The following is an 18,968-nucleotide window of genomic DNA, read 5'->3' as shown; positions in this document are numbered from 1 at the left end:
GTAAAAATAAGCCTATCCCAAAGTGCAAACATTCAACCTTGCCTACCTTTTCTTTGTAATAACTCACTTAAAAAAAAAAAAAATCCACACATAAAATCCTTTTATACAGAGACGATTTTAATCCTGCAGAACGATACTGCAGCGTGGGTGAAGGTATTAAATTTACAGCCCCCCGTGTGTCACTCCCTCGCTGTGGCTGGATTTCAACAGACAAGAACTCCAACACCTTTCCCCGTAACTGGCAGAGTCAGGTGACAGGAGGTCATGTGACGGGAGACGCCAGATTTAAATTGGGGACTCAAGTTGCATACTTTAGACCTGGTGGACACATTTTCCGAAAAGCTCTAGGCAAGGCTGCGATTCCTGTTTCAATCAAGGAATGCTCTCTAGAAATGTCCGGCCGTGTGGTCAGTGATCACGCCATGGGCGTTAATAAGCTGAAGTAATGCACAACCGATATGCAGAAACGCTGGGAAAGTTGCCAGAACCCTGAATTGAAGGAGAAGATTCCATCAGAAAACCTCAAAGGCAAACACGGGGATAATGGATAGCTAGAACTGGGGAAACAAACGAGTCCTACCCTTTCTTGTAATAAACACATCTCACAAAGCTAGTTTTCAAAGTGTCTCGTTACATAAATCTTCCTACCATCCTCATGGGGTCAGGGCCGGCCGCTTTAGAAACCACATTTTACAAGGAAACAAGAGTGTATGTCTTCTTTAAGTAAAAAGAACACCAGATAAAAATTAATGGCATGATGTAACATTTTCCTACTGGGTTTCAAGGTTTCTGGAGTGTGCATTACCTGTTAACCCAAACCCCCATGCAATTTAACTCAAAAATCATTTACGAACCGCCTACTGCCCTTCAAAGAGCCCAGAAACAACGGTACAAGCAGAAGGCAAATGACACCAACAGGACAGAAAAGAGTGAAAGTGAAGAGTACAGAGGTTCTGGAGACAAAGGTCTGTGTTCAAATCCTAACGATCACTTTCTAACTGTGTGACACTCGGCCACTTACTTAACCTCTCTGTGTCTCACTTTCTTCATCTATGGGGACTTCCTCCTTGAGTTGGCAAATCGATTACATGAGTTGCTGAATGCCCAGTACTCAGGAACATGCCTAGTACACAGTAAGCCCTCGATAAACATCAGCCATATTTATTATTGTCCTCAAAGAACTGTAAAATGCTTCACAATCAAGGAAAAAATGTTAGAAGCATCACCCCTCTCACCATAAAAGGATCAGTACTTGGGGGAAAAATAAAGGCGATACAAGGAGAGAATCCTATGCATAAGGACCTCTCAGTGCAAACAAGGTGATAAAACTTATGACTTGGATAAACTCTTGAGGCTCAGTTTACTCATTTGAAAGGGAGAAAAAGATAGGTAAACCCTCTAGCAAACCAGGGTAAATTCCTAACAAGACCAGGACAGAAAGAGGCAGAGCCAAGTTCAGAGGAAAGAAAGAGAGGTAGGAGGTCACCGTGAACTAGACCAGTCAGGGATAGTTTCAAAAAGGCGTTAGCCAGGCAGGACATCTGATCAGCAGAGAGCACAGCACACACAAAGGTGTGGAGAAGGACCTGTAAGAGATCCTCGAGGGTAGAATTCACGTGGGGAAAATAATACAGAGTTGCAAGATCAGAAGGCCTGGAAAACCAGACTAAGGAATGTGAGCTTGATTTTATAAGCAATATGGACACGCTTGAGACAGAATTCTGGAAAGGCAAAATCTGCCAGAAGTGTACAGGTTGAAAGGGAGGAAATTAATAAATGCAATCTAGCACAAGAAACGATCCTCGGGAATAGCGTTAAGGCCAAGATCTCCCTGCCCCGCTGCATTCTGGAATTTCATTCACCATCAAGAGCCCCTGACTCTTACTTTCTAAGTTACTGTAACTAATCTCTTCTTGTGCACCTGCCATGCGCCAAGTCTCAAATTCTAATCATCATGCAAGGTTGACACTATTATGCCCACAGAAATAAAGCCCAGGAAGGTCAGAAAACCCAAGATCCCACAGGGGTGAGGGGTGCAGCTGGGCTCCCCAAAGCTACATCTTTTCTACTTTTAAGGATGAAGTGCTTTTCATTTGGCCCAGAGGGGCACTGAGGTGTGGGGAACTATTGCTAAGCTTAATGTAGACTCAGTGTTTGCTCATTCTTGAACGTTCAGTTCCCTGCAGATGATATGAAAATGTTACGTGGCAGTTACTCTGCAAAATTTTGAAACTCATCAAGAAGGCATCCTCACAGAAAGAGAGAGGAATAAGAGTGCACTTACGGTGATGAGCGCCGAGTAGTAACACATAGGATTGTTGAATCCTTCTACTGTACCCCTGACACTAATATAACACTGCATATTAATTACACTTCAGTAAAAACTAAATTTAAAAATCAGAAAAAAAACAGGGGTTCCTGGGTGGCTCTTCAAATTGAGTGTCCAACTTCGGCTCAGGTCATGATCTCACAGTAACGGAGTTCAAGCCCCGTGTGGGGCTCTGTGCTGACAGCTCAGAGCCTGGAGCCTGCTTCAGATTCTGTGTCTCCTCCTCTCTCTGCCCCTCCCTGACTTGTGCTCGTTCTCAAAAATAAAGAAACGTTAAAAAAATTTTTTTTTAACTAAAAAAATAAAGTCTCCTATTTCTTAATCAATTCCAATGGAAGGGCACATTCAAGGCGAGTGTCCTTAGAGGTGACCCCACTTAAAGCCAGCAGAGCTAAAAAAGCAAACACCGCCCTCCCTTGCCACCACTCTGATTAAACAGTGGAGGCCCCGCCCATGCTGGTCCGTGCCTGATTTGAGAGGTGAGAACAGCAAGCCACACGATATGGGGAGAACAGCCCCTCCCTGCCACGCCAGGGAGATCAGGGCTCCCTGCTGGTAACAACTGTCCAGCTTACAGCTGCTCTCAGGGCTCTGCTGTCCCCAACATGGCAGGGGCCAAAAAACGAGTATCTGACAACAGAAACCTTGACTGAGTGTGCAGAAAAGGCAAGGCGCTATAACTCCATTGTGAAAAAGGAGGACCCCAGCAAATGGCCCGACTCTATTTTATGGTTGTCAGAGGAATCGTCTTTAGGATCTGCCGGAACAAGGAGCCCCCAAAAATAAGTCTTGATTTTTTTTTTTTTGCTCGAGGCAATAAATATCACTGAGACCTAAAACAAAATAAAAATACTATAGAAGCGGGGAGAGAAATAGGCTCAAGAATGACTTCCAGCTTAAAAAGCTATTTGAACTCTAGGTTAACCATCAAAACCAAGACACCTTCCCAAATTAAGTGGAGACAAGGAAGGTGATTCCACCTGAGCGTAAGTAATGGGTGTAGCAGGGACATTTTCACCAACAATGTATCTCAAGACGTTAATAACCTGCCTTCTATGCTTGTATTCATGACACTTACGGACATTTTACATATTTATTCTGAAAATCAAAGCAGTCCTATACCTTCCATCAATAATCCTCAAAAGATCTTTTGTTTACATGGGCAGGGGGCCATACCTTTTCCTCAAATAGAAAAGTCCAGCTCCTGTATGTGTTCAGCTGGTACGTACCCGCCCCTCCACTACCCTAGCTGCCTACGTGGCCCCAGGGACATGGAAACACCATCCACTTCAAAATATCAACAACATGTTTGCAAAATAATCTTGCCACTTGGTTGAGCCTTTTCTCTTTGCTTAAAAAAAAAAAAAAAAAAAAAGAAAAGAAAAAAAGGGCTTCTGGTTACAGACATACCCCAACTTAGTTTCTGCCAACACCAAACTTTTTAACAGCTTAACTCCAAACGCTGAAAAAACGAGTTTTCCCAGAAGCGCACACACAATTTAATTGAGAGAAGCCATGAAAATGTAAGGTCACGAAGGAACTGCATGGGGAGTGTGGGGCCCTCGGCCTCTCCAATCCCGAGGAACATTCTGAAGTCGGTAGCCATCAGCGGACGGCACAAACCTCACGGGCATCTCGCTGGCCTGCAGTAAAAGCCCTGATGGCTTTTTAAAGCAGGCAAGCGCAGGCCAGAAGGCTGTGCTTGCAACATGCACAGGAATCAATTCCACGAGGCAACGCTCCACGGGCTGGTTCCGTGGTTCTCAATTAGGAGTGATTTCACTCCCGGTGGCTCATGAAGCAACGTCTGGGAACATTTCGGTTGTCACAACTTGGGGGTTCTGCTAGCACCTACTGGGTAGAGACCGGTGATGTTCAACATCCTACAAGGCACAGGGACGGCTCCCGACAGCAAAGAATGAACGGAGCCACAATGTCAATGGCACCGGTTTGAGAAATCCTGGTCCCGCTCTAAACAGCAGCTACTAGTCACAAGAAGCTCCCATTCTGCTATTGTCTGGCCATGCTCACATAAAGCTAATACATGCAACATCTTGTTCCCCCCCCCTTTTTTTTTCTCAATTGCTAGTGTTAGTTAGCCTCAAACTGCTGTCCAACAAGCAACAAGTCATTATGCCTAAATCACAATGGAAAAAGTTAGCAAAGACACCAGTTACCAGGGCACTACTTAGCGATGAGTCGGTACGGTTTTGCTGTCCTTGGAAACATATCACTTCCACAGTTACTGTTTCTCCTGTGACAGGACATCCCATGGTTTTCTTCACTGGAGAATTTCACGAAATTTAACAAAAGGATGGCCTGTTAGAAGACACTACCGGAGACAGACAGGATCTATATTAGGAGTTTGTCTCTAATACAGCACCGTGTTGCCTCCCTGAGTGGCCTTGATGGCCTCCCAAGGTCACTACAATTATGGGTGGAACTTTGAATGTTGATTAGAATATTGTACTACAAATACATCACAAGATTAAAAGCATAACTCTTTTTTTAGTTTTTTTTTAATGTTTTTATTTTTGAGAGAGAGAGAGAGCGAGCAAGCGCGAGCATGAGCGGGGGAGAGAGACAGAGAGACACACACACACACACACACACACACACACACACACACACACACACACACACAGAATCCGAAGCAGGCTCCAGGCTCTGAGCTGTCAGCACAGAGTCTGACACAGGGCTTGAACTCACAGACCACGAGATCATGACCTGAGCTGAAGTCGGACGCTTAACCTACTGAGCCACCTAGGCGCCCCAAAAGCATAACTTTAAATAAATGAAAATTTCCCCCAAATACGTGAGTCACCAGCAACAGAGAAAAAAGGCTCTGGATTCTGTAATAAGCTCTTCAACCTTGGGCTTGTGACTTGACATCTGTAGGCTAAGATCCATCATCCAGAAAACTGAAGGGGATGGACTAGATGATCGCCAAAGGCCAGCTTCATATTAATCACTGAAATAAAATCCAACAACCAGGTCTCCTTACACTTAACCAAGGTATGGTGTAAGGAAAAAGTATTTCAGAGAAAGTGCCGGCAGGTCACAGCTGTCCCATGTTATCCTGCAGTTCCCCCCCACTTGCACTAGGGGGCAGAGTTCTGCCCAGGGGGAGGTCACAAGCCCCCTCCCCTCCTTGGTCCAAAAACAGGCTTCAACGGGACTGAAACCCCCAACAAAACCGAATACAAATCCTACGGCTCACAAGCTTTCCCAAGGGACCCAGAACACACAAAAAAATAAAAAAAAGTTACGAATCAGTGTCCTGCAGGCGGAGCCCAGGTTTTCTTACACATGAAAGCAATTAAACACAGCCCACTGGTCCATCTTTGGTTAACCTGCAGCTCCAGTAAAAAGTTCTGGTGTTTTCTTACAGTCATGAAAACAAAACTCTGTGGGTTAAAAAAAAAATGCTATAGTCTCAACCACAGATTTCCTTAAAAGAAAAAAAAAATATGAATGGATAATTCCTTTCCAGTCTGCTTTTCACGACAAATATGGGTATCACATATGAGATGCCACCTTGAAAACAGTGGATATTGCTGTTAGGCAAGAATGTATTTATTACTTTGGCCATTAAATACAGTTGTCTAAGAATAAGGTAAGCATCCATCAGGGGGAATGACTTGAAATATTATATCCAATTAAATAGGATAAAGCAAGTGAGCGAACAGAGGCAAGCCCTCACCAACCTAATTTGCTGGAAGATTCCAAAACTGTCCTGGATTCACGAAACGTCCCCTGGCTTCCAATGAAAGTCACATCAGACTCCCTTAAGTCAACTCAGTTTACTTTGAGCCACTTCAAACCTCAAACTTAAAACAGAATTTATTAAATAAACACAACCAAGAAAGGAGAAGGAGCCAAGAAACCACAGTAACTCTCCATCACAGGGAGGGGGGAAAAAAAAAGAAAAAAAAGGTTCTCAAGTCAAGGGTTTCAAGTAACCGTGGTGTCCCGCCCTCAATGGCCCTAAAAGGGGCATCAGCTTAAACGTTAAAAATAATCATTGTTTGCCCCCAAACGATTTTCTTTAAATTCGAATTCAGAATCTGCCAAGGACCGTCAGCACAAGCACATGATCTTTTGATCTCTGCCTCTGGAGTGATCTCAAACCCTGAATGAGCACATCTTGGGGAGCGCTACCACCTAGACTCCAAAGGTCCCGTAGGCAGAGAACACAGTGAATGATTAAACCCTCGCCTCGCTCCTCGCACTTCATTAAGCCGTCTCCTCTGGAAGGGTTTGTGCCCCTCTCACAGGAAGCCGGCACGTTTTGCAAAGGAAATACCAGACCAGAACTTTCTTGGAGAAAGGCACGTCCCGGTAGAACATTTGATTGGGCTTCCCGCACCCCGGCAGCCGCGGCCCGGCGTCCGCCGCCTCACCTCGCGCGGGGCGCCGCAGGGACACCCGGTGAGCCAGCCACCCACGCGGAAGGAGGCTCACCTTCGCTACGTCCCGGAGCGCGGGACAAAACAAAACCTGCCTCGGCTTACTCATCCGGAGACTCCCCGGGGGTGATTTCAGGCGACTCCCGGAAAGTTTTGCCCTCCCGGGCTTAGTGAGGACAGGGTCCCAAGCGTGCGCGCGGCGCGGTGGGTAGATCCCTCCCGGGGCGCGGGGGCCAGGTCCCGGCAGGGTCGCCGGCGCGAGCGCACTCACCTCGGGGAAGAAGTTGTCCATTGTTCCAGGGCGCTCCCCAACTTGCCCGAGTCCCGCGTCCGGCTCGCGGAAGTCAGCCCAGCAGACGGTCCGGGGAAACCATGCGTGTCACGGCGCGATTCCCAGGAACCCGAGCCCGCGGGGCTCTCCGGCTGCCATCGCCTTACCCCCTTCTCGTCTTTCGCACCTTTTGTTTGCCCAAACCCAAGTCTCTAACTCATCCGTCCCAACTGCAGCCTTTGTCTCCCTGCCTCCAAGTTCCTTACTTCTGCGCGCAGCGCTCGCGAGCGGAGAACAGCTGGTGACACATTCTTCCCCCGGGCTGGGGGAGGGCGGCGGGGGTCTTGGGAGCGCGCCCCCTCCTCCTGCGCCCCAGCCGGAGGCGCTCGCCGCGACAGGGGGACAGCGGCCACAAAGCGTGCCCGGAGTAGCTACCCCAGAGCGAGCGCCGCCGCGGTGAGGGTTCGGGCGCCTGGATTCAGCCGGCTCACCGCAGCGCGGAGATTTGCAGACAGGAGCACTCACCCCGCCCACCAGCCCCGCCCCGCCCCGCCCCTCCAGGAGCTGGGCCCCGCCCACTCGCCCGCCCCTCCAGGAGCCCAACCCTCAGCCAACCCCGCCCCGCGCTGCGGCAGGGTCCGGCCCCGCCCACCCCGCCTGGGGCGGACGCCGGCTCGGCGGCGAGAGGAGAGGACAGGGGAGGGGACGGGAGGGCCGGGCTGCACCCTCTGGTGTCTCCGCCTCCCCATCCAGGCGTGGGCGGAGGAGTCGACTCTACCCTCTGGTGATAGAGACCAAATAGTCACCGGGGAGGAGGGGTTGGGGGATTCTTTTGTGCCTTTGATCTTCAGCGGACCCTGGAACCCGCTCAACACGGATCTCATTAATGCAGCTCGGCAGATGAGCGACCCCGGGGAAGGAAGCGCGGTCGGCCGAGCTGCCCCGGCTGTTGGGCCAGATCAAAGCGGAGAACGGAGGCTGCTCAGAATTTCTAGAAGCTGCCTTCCCGTGTAGAGTTTCTGTCCTGCAGTCGGGTTCACAGACGTTTTCCTAGCAGCCGGGGAATGTAGTTTTGTAACCTGGAAGAGGACATGGCCAGTTGCACCAGAAAAAAATGTAACCCTTTTCCTAGACCTGAAGGAGACCGGCAAAGGGAAGTGAGGTGAAGGATCAAACCACCTGCTACGGAGTTGTTTCCTCTAAGGCAGGTCCTTAAACCTGAGCGTGCACAGGAACCACCTGGGAATCTTATTAAAATACAGGTTGGAATTCAGTGGGGCATTTCTAATAAGCTTCCAGGTGCCCTCAAACGGAGGCACCAGGCCCTGTGCTGGTCTGCAAACGGAAGCCCGTCCGTAACAGGTAGAAAAATTGAGAGCAAAGGTTTAGGAACTTTTGTAGCCATTTAAAAATGCCTCGACAGCCAAACAAATGACCGGAGGACTCTCTCAACCGAGTGTAAACCAGCTTTGGTATTGGCGGATTCGTGGTGAGTCATGCCTGGCACAGCAGAGTTCTCCTATTGGTACCTGGCAAATTGGAAACAAAAACGACTGGTTCTTCGCCACAAGTGGTTTGCGAAGTTCTCTCCAGGGGATCTGCCAACTGCTACTCATCCTTTAAAACTCAAGTCAGAAAGTCACATCTTCCAGGGGCAGTCTTCCCAGAAATGCCAGGCCACTTACCCAGCCACACACCACGGGGTGTGCCTTATTCCTAAAACTGTTGAGGACACTGTATGGCTTAAGGTTTTTTTGTTTTTTGCTTTTTTTGTTGTTTTTTTGTTTGTTTGTTTGTTTTTTGGTTTGTTTGGGGTTTTGTTTTGTTTTGTTTTGTTTTTCTGGTGTCCTGTCTTTCTTCAGTTGGGAGAATTGAAGCTCCTTAACAGAGGGAACTGTGCTTTAAAATTTGTATCCCCAGCCTGTCTCAGAGAATGAATGGATGTAGCATCCTTCTGTAATCCTTAGGTGAAAATCCAAGTGTGTCTGTAACCTGAATCTCAGAGCAGCGCTTCAGCATAAATCTCCTCATACCCACCCCACTTCCCTTTGGAAAGAGTCAATTTGTAAATTAATTGGTGACAGCGTGCTATGCTAGTGCCCTGATTCACATGTTTACACACCTAAGCCATGGAAGCTTGTGTCCCGGGTTGCCAGCAAAATTAAGGTGGGGCCAGGATAAATACCAACAATCCCAGGCACCAGCCAAAGTGCTCAAACAAGTCCTGGGGCCACCTGTGCCCAGATACTGGAGTAAAACAATTAACAGTCATTTTGGTGTTAATCTGTATAGAACATCTCTCAAGAGAAATTACCAGGCAGCTTGTTCAAGCCAGTGTGTGGGTGTGGCTGGGTTCCCGGCATCAACCCAGCCACCAATGTCCTGCGCGGCCTTGGCCATGTCCTTTCAAAGTCACTTTCCAGTACTGGCTTCTCAATTGTAACAAATGTACCACACCAATACAGCACATTAATTACAGAGACTGGGGGGAGGGGGGCGGTGAGGGGACACTTCCCTTTCAATTGTTCTGTAATCCTAAAACTGCTCAAAAACGTAAAGTCTATTAATTTTTTAAAGGTCACTTCCCTGTTGATTAAGAAGATATAGTTAATAATTACCCCCACTGTGACTCATATAAAGAGTTGTAAGCCAGATCGAATACATAAGGGTTGAATTTTACTGAATTATTATATTTATTTAAAAAGTTTACACCAGGAGCGCCTGGGTGGCTCAGTCGGTTAAGCATCCGACTTCGGCTCAGGTCACGATCTCGAGGTCGGTGAGTTCGAGCCCTGCGTCGGGCTCTGGGCTGACGGCTAGGAGCCTGGAGCGTGCTTCCGATTCTGTGTCTCCCTCTCTCTCTGCCCCTCCCCTGTTCATGCTCTGTCTCTCTCTGTCCCAAAAATAAATACATGTTAAAAAAAAAAATTTTAAAGTTTACACCACCTTATCAAAATCTCCTGAAACAGTTGTTACAAAAGAAATATATATACATACATACATATATATATATATATGTATGTATGTATATATAACTGTGAATCTCAGGGGTGGGCTGGGTGCCTAAAAATCGGCATTTTAGTAAGCACCCAAGTAGGCAATTCTGAGTTTGAGAATCACTCCTTGTGGTTATCAGAATTCATCAGATTTTCTGTATAAACATACATTCTCCAAAAGGCATAAAGATGAACTGCAACAGTAAGACTGTGGAACAAACAGCAAAGTGCATGTTATTTTAAGCACTCGGAATCCGTTGTTGAAAAGGACCATGTTAAATTTACAAGGGCCTAGACAAAATGGGTCAGAGAAGGGGAAGCAATTTAAATCGATAGATCTCTAAGAATATCTATTCTTCTTACCAGTTTTTTAAAGTTATGTGCTTCCTTTTAAGAAGCTGTCTTACCCATTGGTCAAAGCTGATTAGGCTAAAACAGTTAAACCTTGACCTCTAACAAGTGACAGGCTCAAGAATGTGTGTGTGTATGTGGTTTTTTTAATGTTTATTTTTCAGAGAGAGACAGAACATGAGCAAGGGAAGCCCAGAGAGAGACACAAAATCTGAAGCAGACTCCAGGCTCTGAGCTGTCAGCACAGAGCCCGATGCAGGACTCGAACTCGCGGACGTGGAGTTTTTCCAGGAGTTTTATGACCTGAGCTGAAGTCGGACGCTTAACCAACTGAGCCACCCAGGCGCCCCAAGAATGTTAATGACAGAATGGGCACATTTCCGGAGACAAAATTCCTTCCCAATTATCCTTATTTCTCAAAGACTCCATGCTAATTGTCATTTGCAAAACAAAACACCAAAGAAGCTCGGGCTACATTCTCTTATTTAGCTGCAAAAATTAACCCACACTGCTGAAAAATTTATTTTAATACAATTGGGGCCATTTCCCCACACAAAGGGAGAATCATGTAGGGTATATAATGAATGAAGTAATATGATCTCCCTCTGTTTTTGTTTTCCACCGTGTGTTTGTTTGATTTTATTTGAAGTGTGTTGTCTTAACTTCCTTGGTGATTTCAAATCGAGTTCTTTGTTGTTGTTCTGTGGCTGCTACCAGTTCCTAACCTGGTTGTGTCTTCGTGTGTAGAACCTTTTCCATTACCTTTGTTTTTATTAAATACTCACCTGTAATTGCTCCCGTCAGAGTAATGGTTTAATTACTAGGTATGGAAAGGGAAAGTGCAGGAAGGTTCTTTCACACAAATTAGAAGTTAATAACTGACACAACTCTAAAATCCTGTTTTTCATGCTCCACTAAACAGCGGGTGTTCTTTGGGTTCACCTATAATCTTGGGATATTTTAAAAATTAAATGTATTTGCTTTTCTGAACAAAAATGAAGGGCATTTTTACATGTTCTTGAAACTTGTAGACAAATGTTTGTGTGTGTGTGTGTGTGTGTGTGTGCATGTTTATTTCTCATAACTTGCAATTCAAAAGCCCTGAAGGGATTTTTCTTTTCATGTGAAACTGAGAATGATTGGGAAAGATTTGCCGAGAAAGAATAAAATTGGCGGTGAAATGATGTGAAGTGTTTTACCCTGTAATAGAACTAAACAAGTACAAAAGAATCAACAGAAATCAAGCAGGGATAAGACACTCAAAAAAAAAAAAAATGAATCTGCTACTCTTCCTTGTTTTCTAAACACGATGGACTTGGGCTAAGATGTAATTGACCTCATCAGAAGCTGGCCACTCAGTGGATAGCAGATTCTAACTAAATCCCCATGGCTCCAGACTACAGAGGGAATGCTTTCTAAACTGACACCGAGGATGGTTTTCACAAATGAATCTGTTTCCTTTTAAAGTGCGAGGTCCTGGATCTGTTGAATGTGATAAACAAATGGAATCCAACTCGTTGAAACCCTCCAGGGTGATATACTCTGCCTGCTTAGAGACTGTGACGGCCCCATTCTCCTTGATTTCTTTGTATCTTCCTGCTCTTTCATTGTTCCAGAGCGGCTCTGAAGCGGACTTTCCGTGAATCACAACATGTTTACCACTTCCCAACCTCGTGTCTTCGCTTACTCTCCTTTCTTGACTTTTCAGTTTTCCTGGTTGTGTCATTCAAGCCAATAAATGTGTTTGTGTCTGTTCCACTTGCAAATGGCTGTTTCTGGGGCCCCTGGGTGGCTCAGTCAGTCAAGTCGAGTTGGGCTCCTGTCACGATCTCACAGTTCATGAGTTCGAGCCCCTCCTCAGGCTCTCCGCTATCCGCGCAGAGCCCTCTGCGGATCCTCTGTCCCCCTCTCTCTCTGCCCCTCCCCGCCTCAAAAATAAATAAATATTAAAATAAATTTTAAAAAAATTCTTTTAATGTTTATTTATTTTTGAGAGAGACAGAGACAGAATGCGAGTGGGTTAGGGGCAGAGAGGGAAGGAGACACAGAATCCGAAGCAGGCTCCAGGCTCCGAGCCGTCAGCACAGAGCCCGACGTGGGGCTCGAACTCACGAGCCGTGAGATCATGACCTGAGCCCAAGTCGGACGCTCAACTGACTGAGCCACCCAGGCGCCCCTAAAATAAAATTTAAATACATGGCTGTTTCCTAACCCACTTGCTCTCTGAACTACAGGGCCATCCCTTCAAGCCCCGGGCCTCGTCACTTTCTACACCTTCCTCTCTGAACCATCAGCTCTCCCACCGCTTACAATCAGATAATTTGCCCGCAATTCCACTCTCGCGAAGATCACCGAAGATCACCGTGACCTTGAAATAATCAAATTCAACAGCCCGTTCTCAAATGTCATCTCCCTTGACGTCGCCCCTCCTCTGGAACTGTCGAACTTCTCAAATCCCGGGCCAGCTTCCAGAACCGGCAGCCTGGAGAGGGAGCCGCACAGGACCCGACGCTCAGAAGGGGCCCTGGGCTCGGGTTAATAGTCTGTTGTGATGTCTCAAACTCCTTACCGACTTCTGAACAAGAGGTCCCGTTCTTCCGTTTTGCACTGGGCCCTGAAAATTACGTAGCCGGTCCTGCCTAGCTTTGAGAGCGCTGCACTTGTCCGGCTTCCCCGTCTCTTGCAGCGCTTTCGCTGCCACTTTTACGGGCCCCTGCTCTCCTTCCGCCTCTGAAATACGCTCAATCCTAAACACGCTTCCTCTTCCCCACGCTTACGTGGCTGCAGCACGCGGTCCGTCACTTCCGGTCTCCTCGGAAATTGATCCCACGTCCGTAACTCCAGCTCTGAGAAGTCCCAGCCACGTATTCCCACACCCCTGTTGATTGTTTCCTCCCCGAGTTCCTTCTCCCCCTTCAAGTGCCCAAACTAAATCTTCACTGTCTTCATCACCTTCTACCAACCGGCCTATATTGATTCGTGGAACGATAGAATTCGGCCACCTTGATGAGCAGGGCTCTGTCACCTAGAGCTGCCCCGGGTCTTCTGATGATCCTATCACGTGCTGAGAGGGCCTTCATGATGTGAATCCCTCTAGCCCAACGGAGAATATTCAAGCTTCTTTTGCTCCAAACATGTGACTTCAGTTCTACCAGTCCCACGCACCCACTCGAGGTTTCCCCTCCTCGGGGGAAATGGGGGCTTGGAGTGCAAATGGGGGTGACCCTGTTTGTGACAGAGTTGAGTGGCTCTGTGGTCAGCCGTGAGGGCAGCGACTACCCGGCCAGCAGGAGCGGCAGCAGGTTCCTTAGGGGGGGTAGGCGGGGAGGCCCCCGACTCACCAGGCCCATTCCGGGCTGTGGTTCTCAGAATTGTTTCTGGAGACCTAAAAACCCACTCCTCCAGCCCTTCCAAGGATACAGCAAGCCCTGTAATAATACCCTTTGTAGTACCTCTTAATTCAATTTGTGGTCTGTAGCCTGCCAATACCTTAGAAGAGCATCACCTTAAGGGCCAGGCAAGTGCCACCTTTAGACACCTTTAGACATGGGCTGCTTTTCTCAAAGTGGTCTCAGTGCTCCTTTGGTGCCGGCAACTGTCTGGGGCCAGCTGGGCCATCCACGAGAGCCACCCTGGACCCAGATCAGTCCCGTGTGGATTCAGTCTTCATTTCTCCCCTTCGGGGCTCTCTCTGACCCTCTCCCCCACACAAGGTGTCATCCAGAAGTCCAGGGCTGGCATGTCTCCCCCGAGCTCCCCCTCTGGAGCCCGTGGCTGGACCTCAGTCCCAGGAGGACAGCCATCTGGCTTCTCCTGCTGGCCAGTGCAGTGTGTTTTTCACAGGATTGTGAGGGATGGGGCCACCTCCACCTGAATGAGGCTAACGAGCCATGCTTGAGTGACTTTCACTCACCGAGGACGCAGGATGACGACAGTAGTCCCGGCTACCAACAGGAGAGCCGGCACCCGGACCCTAAGAAGACTCTTCACGTACCTTCGCCGGAACAAATACCGAAGGGCTCTTATTCTAAATCTCCGTGGAGGGGTCACTCTACCTCCCATGGGCCCATGAATTTTGTAATATATATTTAAATCAAAGTATTTGTATATATACAGGGGTTTTATATACCTTCAGGGCAGCCTTGAACACCAGCACAGAAAACAGCTCAAGGCTAGCACGCAAGAGAGAAACTTGGGGTTGGGGGGGGGGGTAAGACTCAGGAGCTACGTCGCAGGGCCAATCCTCTGCAAACTCTTTTTGGCGATTTGGCAAGGCTTTGTTTTCCCCCACCTGAAGTGGCTATTGCTTTTGCTTCTTAAATGAGTTGAGAATAGGTTCGGAATGTTGTTGTTGTTGTTGTTGTTGTTTTCCTAAAGTTTCCAGAAGGCAAGTGCTGCTGAGAGTGTTAGGGAAAAAAAATCAGATAAGGGCAGAAAGTTGTTTGTATAAGAATGTCTAGGATAGAGTTGTTTACAGTAGTTAGGAACCTGGACACCACCTTAGCGCCTCTCGGCAGAAGCCCGGCTGAGTAAATTGTGACAAATGTGCATAGCAGACACCCTCGGGGTTAGAGATCTGCTTCTGTGTAACAGGCTACCTAAAACTCAGTGGCTTCAGACAACAATGACTTCTTATTTCCCACAAGGCCGTGGCTTGACTTGGCTTGACTGGGCTTCACGGCCAGCAAGGTCAACTGGGTTCTCTCCAGCAGCTGCAGGCAGACAGGTGCTCAGCTGTGGCTGGTCCTCAAACACGCCGTCCACATACGGCAGGAACCTGGTGGGGGGAGGCAGCCGGGACAGCTGGGCCACTCTCTCCACGTGGTCTGTCTTCGCACCGTGACAGGGAGAGGGCAGAATTCGCAAGACCTTTTGAGAACTTGCGCAGAAGTTACACGACATTGTGTGGGCCGCATTTTATTGGTCAAAACCTGACCTAAGGCCAGCCCAGATTCCAGCCTCTCTTGATGGGAGAAGCTGCAAAGAATGCGTGACCTCGTTGTTTGTTTTTTGGTTTGTTCGCCATTTTGAAGTGCACAGTAGCGTTTCATGTGCGCAGTGCATTTAGTAGCATTTAATATATTCACGGTACCTGCACCTCCCTAGTCCGGAACATTTTCACCCCCAAAGGAAACCTCATACCTATTAACCAGCCACTCAGATTCCTGTCTCCCCCCCAGCCCCCAGCAACAAATTTGCTCTCTGTCTCCATGGATTTGCCTATCCTGAATATTTCACATAAAGGGGAACCACACAGAGCTTTTGTGACTGGCTTCTGTCACTCAACACAGTGTTTTCAAGGCTCATCCACGCTGCCACGTGTTTTTAGTACTTTATTCACCTTTCTGATTGAATAATATTCCATTGTATGGACAGACCACATTCGGTTGATCCATTTGTCAGTTGACGGGTCTTTTCATCGTTTCTACCTTCTTGTTAAGGCGAATGGTGCTGCCGTGAATACTCAGGTACCTGTTTTCAATTCCTTTGCAGAATCCAATTCAACGAGGAGTGGAATTGCTGGGTCGTGTGGTAATTCTACGTTTAACCTTTGGAGGAGCCACCAGAGTGGACTCGTCTGTGGCCATTTTAACCCATCATACTACCCATATTTATCGATGCGGAAATATGACCAGGCAAAGAAACGACAAGTTATATCTGCACGTTATAAACATTTAAAACTGGCCATGGCTTAAGGCAGACGAGTTTATTTTTCTCTCATAAACCAAGCCAGGAGGCCTGGGATGTTGCACAGTCTTTAGGGACACTGACTCCTTCCAGCTGTCTCTGCAGTACGCCTCCGTGGCTCATGGCAGTTAGAGACCCCGGCTTTCTATTTTTTTTTTTTCAACGTTTATTTATTTTTGGGACAGAGAGAGACAGAGCATGAACGGGGGAGGGGCAGAGAGAGAGGGAGACACAGAATCGGAAACAGGCTCCAGGCTCTGAGCCATCAGCCCAGAGCCCGACGCGGGGCTCGAACTCCCGGACCGCGAGATCGTGACCTGGCTGAAGTCGGACGCTTAACCGACTGCGCCACCCAGGCGCCCCAGAGACCCCGGCTTTCGAGGCAGCAGGAAGCAGTGAGTGATGAGGACTGACAGAGCGGACACACAGCATGCCCGGGTTCCCCGGGACGGTCGCACAGGGTACCTATTCGTATGCGGTTGACTAGAACTTAGCCGTCAGCTGCGAGGAATACTGAGAAATATAATACTTATTCTGGGTTTCTATTTACCCAGCCAAGAACGAGAAACTGGGAGGAAGAAAAGGGCTAGATACTAGGGAACAGCCACCTGGCTCTTCCCAGCTGATAAAATGAATTGTGTAGAGAGCTTTGAAAGAAACAAACCCAGGGGCCCCTGGGTGGCTTAGCCGGTTCAGTGTCCGACTCCTGATTTTGACTCAGGTTATAATCTCACAGTTCGTGAGGCCAAGCCCCGCATCAGGGTCTGGACTGACAGTGCAGAACCTGCTTCGGACTTTCCTCTCTCCCTCTCTCTCTGCCTCTTTCTCTCTCTCTGTCTCAAAATAAGTAAATAATCATTTTAAAATGTGTTAAAAAGAAAAGACAAAAGCAGATATGTTTAACAGATGTTATTCCTAGATAACAAGGACAAAGACCATTAGAAATTATTCTTTGACCCTCTGTAGATTTTCTGATTTTTTGGTGACACCTATGGGATCAGAAAGCTATTCCTGTTTTGAAAAATAAAATACACATTTTTTTTTTTGTAAGAGCAGCATTTCATTTCTTCTTCTTCTTTTTTTTTTTATTATTCAAACAATGTTATCGTGCATCTGTGATGTCAGGTATCAGGAGATATAAAGATGAGCAAGACAGGATCTCTAAAGAAATCAATAGACCAGCTGCAGAGAGATACTGAAAGATAATTTTGAAATGACTCTGGAAATTTCTATCATAAGAAGCATACACAAAATTTTAAGGGCAACGTTAAGATACGAAGTAAAGCTTGGGGAACATTATGGGCTGAATTGTGCCCCCCCCCCCATTCATAACTAGTAGTCCTAGCTCCTAATACTCTAGAATAGGACTGTATTTAGAGGTAGGGCCTTTCAAAAGGTGATTAAGTTAAAATGAGGTTGTTAAGGTGGGCCCTAATCCAGTAGGTCTGGTGTCCTTATAGGAAGAAGAAAGGGGCACCTGGGTGGCCCAGTCCGTTGGATGTCTGACTTTGGCTCAGGTCATGATCTCACAGTCCGTGAGTTCAAACCTCGCGTCGGGCTCTGTGCTGACAGCTCAGCGCCTGGAGCCTGCTTCAGATTCTGTGTCTCCCTCTCTCTCTGCCCCTCCTCCACTCATGCAGTCTCTCTCTCTCTCTCTCTCTCCCTCTCTCTCTCAAAAATAAACATTAAAAAAAATTTTTTTTAAATTCTCGACAACATGGCAATCTGTTGTCACGAGTCACTGTGAGTGCACCCCTGTTTACATCGGCTATTTCATAAATTATTGCACTTGCCCTTGAGGGGGGGCGGGGATCAGGACTCAATAAGGAAAACCTTGCAAATTGTGGCATCTGACTGAGGAGGTGAACCTGAGGAAAGTGCTGAGAAGGTAGAGGCTTGTGGGAAGCAGGAGGAATAATGTTCACGGCTGTCGTAGTAGTTATGTCGTCACACAGGAGTTGTGATTGACTGAAGCCCTCCAGAAGAGGGGTAAGGGCATTTTGGGAACGCAGGAGGAAGACAATGGAAGATGGCAGGGAGAGAGGAGATCCGGGGGTGGGGGTGGGGGCAGGTTCAAATTCGATGCCCCCTGCAGGCTCAGCTCCTTAGTAACCAGATCAGGCCCCACGCACCCTTGCTCTGCTAACTACTCAGTTGACTCGGGTGACTCACTGTTGTCTCGAAAGCCAGAGCATCGCAGCCTCGAGAGATGGAGGGATTCTGGCAACTACAAACCTCCAGGTGTGGTGGGGGGGGGGGTTGGGGCGGTGAAGAAAGGCCGCACATCCGTGGTGATGCAGGTCTCGGTTGGGTACCAGAGGGAAGGCATCAACAGAAGATGCAGGAAAACCAGCCCCGGGGGCCCTCCGCTCCCTGAGATTGCAGACACACCCAAACGGGGACTCCTCCGTCGTCTCTCTCTCTCTCTCTCTCTCTCTCTCTCTCGAAGCCACCATCCCACCTGCAGCTTTACGGCCTGCAGCCACCAGACCAGGGCACCGCCTCGTTCTCTCTGGGCTCCGTCTTTCCCTTCCCTCGTCATCCTGCCCCACCAGAACCATCGTCTTCCCTCCCAGACCCTCCTGGCCGGCAGACAGCTGCTCCAGGAGCCCCACCTTTAAATCTGTCATTTAAGGCACCTCGTCCTTCAGTGGCTGCCCTGTGGTCTTCCCAGCAAAGCATACCCAAGGGATTCTGTGTCCTGGGGTCTCCACACCTTATCGACACTTCCTCCTCAGCTCCCCTCCCCACCTCCACTGTCCGTGTCACCAATGATTGCTCTGCTCCACAGCATCTAGAATGATACGTTTTTTTTAATGTTTATTTTTGAAAGAGAGAGAGAGAGAGAGAGATGCAGAGCAAGTGGGGAGGGGCAGAAAGGGAGGGAGACACAGAATCGGAAGCAGGCTCCAGGCTCCGAGCTG

The 18,968-nt window shown here is 48.0% G+C and overlaps 1 protein-coding gene across 1 annotated transcript in view; it reads right to left on the bottom strand.

Annotated features, from left to right (window-relative positions):
* Positions 1 to 7,401, bottom strand: part of MYO10 (myosin X) — a 227,601-nt gene extending 220,200 nt beyond the window's left edge. The window contains exon 1 of the mRNA XM_047093899.1: positions 7,010 to 7,401. Within this exon, the coding sequence (XP_046949855.1) occupies positions 7,010 to 7,030 (21 nt within the window). The 5' untranslated portion in view covers positions 7,031 to 7,401. The remainder of the gene's footprint in view (positions 1 to 7,009) is intronic.
* Between the last annotated feature and the right edge of the window lie 11,567 nt (positions 7,402 to 18,968).

The sequence above is a fragment of the Lynx rufus genome, unplaced genomic scaffold (genome assembly GCF_022079265.1).
Source record: "Lynx rufus isolate CCGP_SWC_20201006 ecotype Redwood Valley unplaced genomic scaffold, mLynRuf1.p SCAF_1, whole genome shotgun sequence".
Classification (NCBI taxonomy): domain Eukaryota; kingdom Metazoa; phylum Chordata; class Mammalia; order Carnivora; family Felidae; genus Lynx; species Lynx rufus.
This window is presented reverse-complemented; position numbering and strand designations above follow the sequence as displayed.